At 37.7% G+C, this 4,413-nt stretch overlaps 1 protein-coding gene across 1 annotated transcript; it reads right to left on the reverse strand.

Annotated features, from left to right (window-relative positions):
* Positions 1-91: 91 nt before the first annotated feature.
* EMWEY_00054690 (hypothetical protein, conserved) lies at positions 92-3,729 on the reverse strand (the record flags this gene model as incomplete). The annotated part of the gene is made up of 3 exons (XM_013480148.1): positions 92-1,833; positions 2,245-3,476; positions 3,710-3,729. The coding sequence occupies 3 exons, from the start codon at positions 3,727-3,729 to the stop codon at positions 92-94; spliced, it is 2,994 nt and encodes a 997-aa protein (XP_013335602.1).
* Between the last annotated feature and the right edge of the window lie 684 nt (positions 3,730-4,413).

The raw sequence follows: 4,413 nt of genomic DNA on the forward strand, positions 1-4,413 counted from the left end.
TATATATATATATATATATAAGTACATACATACACACATATACATATATAACGGCTATTTATTTATTTATTTATTTGTATTGTATAATAAATCAATATTCTTCTTCTTCCTCCTCCTCCTCCTCTTCTTCTTCTTCCTCCTCTTCTTCCTCATCATCATAATCATATTCATCATCATGTACATCTGCTGCTGCAGCAGCAGCAGCAGCAGCAACAATATTTCTCCTCCTCGCTTCTGCAGCAGCAGCAGCCGCACGATTCTCCCTCTCCTCCCTGTTCTCCCTCCCTCTTCCTCCCTCTCCCCCTTCTTCTTCTTCTTCTTCTTCTTCCTCCTCTTCTTCTTCTTCCTCCTCTTCTTCTTCCTCTCCCCTCCCTCTCCCCCTCCCCTTATCCCCACCACGAGCACCACCACTAGGACCACCACTAGCATTAGCAGCACCAACGCCAGCAGCAGCACCAGCAGCAGCAACAGCAGCAGAAGAAGAAGAAGAAGAATAAGAAGAAGAATAAGGAGAAGAAGAAAGATTATTATAATTATTATAATTATTATAATTATAATTATAATTATAATTAATATAATTATTACTAGTTTCCTCTAATAAATGTATTTGTTGTATTCTTCTATTGATATTCATAAGATGTAATGCATGCCTTGCTGCAGATATTAATTGTGCTGTTTTTTTATATCTTCTTCTTGTTAATGATATATTTCCTTCTTTTAATAATTTTAATGCTCTTTTTCTTCTTTTTTCTCCTTCTTCTTCCTCCTCTTCTTCTTCTTCCTCTCCCTCTTCCTCATCCTTTTCTCCCTCTCCTCCTCTTCTCTCGACCTCTCCTCTATATTTATTCATATTTATATTATATTTATTATTATTATTTATTTTTTTATTTATTTTATTTTTATTAGATAAAGAATCTATTCCTATCTGTAGTTTAATTACTGCATTATTTACTGCTATATCTAATTGTTGCCATGCACCATAGGTGCCTATACACCTGACGGCTGCATATGTTGCATCATATGCTTCTTTTCTTAATTCTTTATTCCTTTTTAATGCTGCTGCTGCTGCTCCTTTTCTACCACCACAATTCTCTACTAGATTTGCTGCTTCTGCTGCTGCTGCTGCTGCATTTGCTGCTAATTTTGCTAATTGGTATGCAACACTTGCTGTTCTTCTTAATTGTGCATGACTTGTATTTATATAATTATCTATTTTATTTATATTATTTATTTTATTTATTTCTTCTTCTTTTCTTATCCTATTCTCCTCTATTTCCTCTATATTATCTACTAATAATGTTGCTAATTCTGCATGTCTTGCTGCTGCTGCTGCTTCCTCTCTTACACGATCTAATAATATATTAAATGGCATCTTTTCTATCTCTTCCTCTAATCCAGGTGTACTTGCTGCTGCTGCTGCTGCTGCTGCTGCTGCTGCTGCTGTTTCTGTATCTGTTTGTCCATCATCATATTCTTCTCCTTTTTTTCTTCTTGTTCCTTTTACTGCTGCTGCTCTTGCTGCTGCTGCTGCTGCTGCTGCTGCTTGTGTATGTGCAGCAAGAACAATATCTTGTGCATTATTATATAAATGACGTAATCTATGTATATAAGCAATAGATCTAACAGGTCTATTCTCCTCATTAAGACGATTAACTATTTCTGCTGCTTGCTGCTGCTGCTGCTGCAGTGTACGTAATGCTTCTTCCCATACTTCTTTTACTCTCTCCTCTTTCCTCTCCTCTAATCTTATTCCTCCCTCTTCTTCTCCTTCTCCCTCTTCTTCTCCTTCTCCCTCTTCTCTCTCTCCCCTATCCCTTCTCTCCCTCTCTCTCTCTTGAGCAACAACAGCAGCAGCAGCAGCAGCAGCAGCAGCAGCAGCAGCTTGTTGTGTAGTAAATTGTATATGCTGTATAAGTATATAAAATTGATGAATTAATTCATTAGCCTCTAATTTAGATTGAATAAGATGAATAGGTTTGGATATATTTTCCCAACTATTTACTAATTCATATCCAACTTTTATTCTATTAAATATATTTTCTGCTGTTTTTCTTCTTTTTATTATATAATTATATAATTTAATTAATTCAATAGGCTTATATATATTTATTTTATTCCTTTTTTTCTCTATATTATTATTATATATATTATTATTATCTATATTTATATTATTTATATTTATATTATTTATTACTCTTTGTTGGCTATATAGTAACGAACTAAGTAAATGTTTATCCCATTTACTTCCCCGCATTATTTGTTCTGTTAGTGCTGCCTCTACCCTTAATGAATCTGTTTCTATTGCTGCAGCTAGTGTACATACACTAGATGCACGGAAGGCAGTACTATGACATAAGAATCCTCCTTCCCTTTGTAGGTAACGAAGACGGGATAGCTGCAGCTGCTGCAGTTCGTTTGTTAATGACAGAATGCTGCGCCAATGGTATCCTGCTGCTGCTGCTGCTGCTGCTGCAGTAGAAGAGGAAGATGTTAATGTTGATGGGGAAACAGGAGGAGATAAAGATATTGTATAAGAAGGTATTTCTCCTTGTTCTTGCTGATCTACTCCTGCTGCTGTTGCTGCTGTTGATTCTGTTCCTGCTGCTGTTATTGGGGTTTGTTCAATTCCTGTTTCTCCTTGTTCTGCTGCTGCTGCTGCTGCTGCTGCTTGTATTATTTGCTTAAAATCATAAAATTGTGCATCTGCTGCTGCTGCTCTTAGTGCTGCTGCATGCGCTAATATACAAGAAGAGACACGGGAAGCAACTTCTTCGTCCTTGAATGCATGCGCTATATTCTCTGCAGCAGCAACTAATTGATCTATTTCTTCTCTTGTTTTTTTTATTCCTTTCTTCCTGTTGCTGCTGCTGCTGCTTCTTCTTCTTCTTCTTTTCTTCCTCCCTCCGCTGCTGCTGCTGCTGCTTGTTGTACTTATACGTCTACTTATACTTTTCTTCTTCTTATCCTTCTTATATAGACCACGAAATATATTGCTGCTGCTTCTGCTGCTGCTGCTGCTGCCTATCTGTACACCCGCTACTATACCTGCTGTCATCAGCAGCAGCAGCATAGATGCACTTATATAATCCTTTATTTGCTTCCTTAATATAAGTACACGATTTGTATTATGTTGCTCCTCTCCTTCCCTTATTACCTGCTGCTGCTGCTCCTCATCCTCATCCTCATCCTCATCCTGTCGCTGGTGCTGCTGCTGCTGCTGCTGTTGCTGCTGCTGCTGCTGCTGCTTATGCTCACCACTTGGCTGCAATACACCAGATACAGAAGAATCCCATGAAGGGAGAGATGCTCCTGCTGTATTATCATAAGATGCTGCTAAGTCATAAGAAGGATCTGTTATAGTTGCTGCACCATTTGTCCATGGGGACTCACTTGTACCACTTAATTGGCAATAAGCAACCTGCAGCAGCAACAGTCTGCTGCTGCTGTTGCTGCTGTTGCTGCTGTTGCTGCTGTTACTGCAAAAAAAAAGCAAAAAAATTACTCGGCCAATCCGCAACAGGGAAGACCTTAATCCTACAAAAGAAGATACCATTGCATTCATTAAAAAAAGACTAACTAATTAAATAAATAATTAACTAATTAATTAAATTATATTATTTATTCAATATACAGTTATATACGGTGTATTTATAGGCACAGTACTAGTACTATGTACTATGACGATGATCGAGCCCTCTACTATTCGTACAAGGGCGTATATTCAACCATGAATATGGCTCCATCCCCCCTTCATGGAACCTTTTATCACATACTCCTTCCTGCTATAATAAAAAGAGAAGGAAAAAATCATAAAAAGCAGGAAAATTATGTAAAAAAAACAAGATAATCAGCGGAAATATCGAGTCGGGCGGGGATGGCGGATTCCACGCCCATAAGGAGGCGACTGTGTAGGTCGCTTCTTAAGGACTTCTTCCTTCTTATAAGGCAAAATAAGAAAATAAAAAACATAAAATAAAAAAAAAGAAAAATAAATGAATAAATATACAGGATCTTGTCGCTCATCATGCGTCGATGCCGCTGTCGCGGGGGGCTCGTGTTTGCGCGTCGCTGCTGGGCTTCTGATTGAGGAGGGTCCGGGTGTACAGCTGAAATGCGCAAAGTTGACGGGGGTAAAATCAAGGAAACTCGGCAATTTAACCATTGAAATTGATTGTTTTTCTTATTTTATTCATGAATATGCAGAAAAATTAAAGAAAAAACGAAGAAAAATGGGTCTAATCAACACGATCAACGGTATTGCAGATCGGCTCGACCCAGATACGACTAAGGAAAGCAAACAAATACAGCAAAATAAATTGCAGAAAATGATGAAAAATTATTCATAATTAATTAAATTAAATTAATACTCTTAGGTCGTCTTATTTACTCCCCAACTTTTAGCGCTTTCTTCCT

The sequence above is a fragment of the Eimeria maxima genome, genomic scaffold (assembly GCF_000499605.1).
Source record: "Eimeria maxima Weybridge genomic scaffold, Emw_scaff1670, whole genome shotgun sequence".
Lineage (NCBI taxonomy): Eukaryota > Apicomplexa > Conoidasida > Eucoccidiorida > Eimeriidae > Eimeria > Eimeria maxima.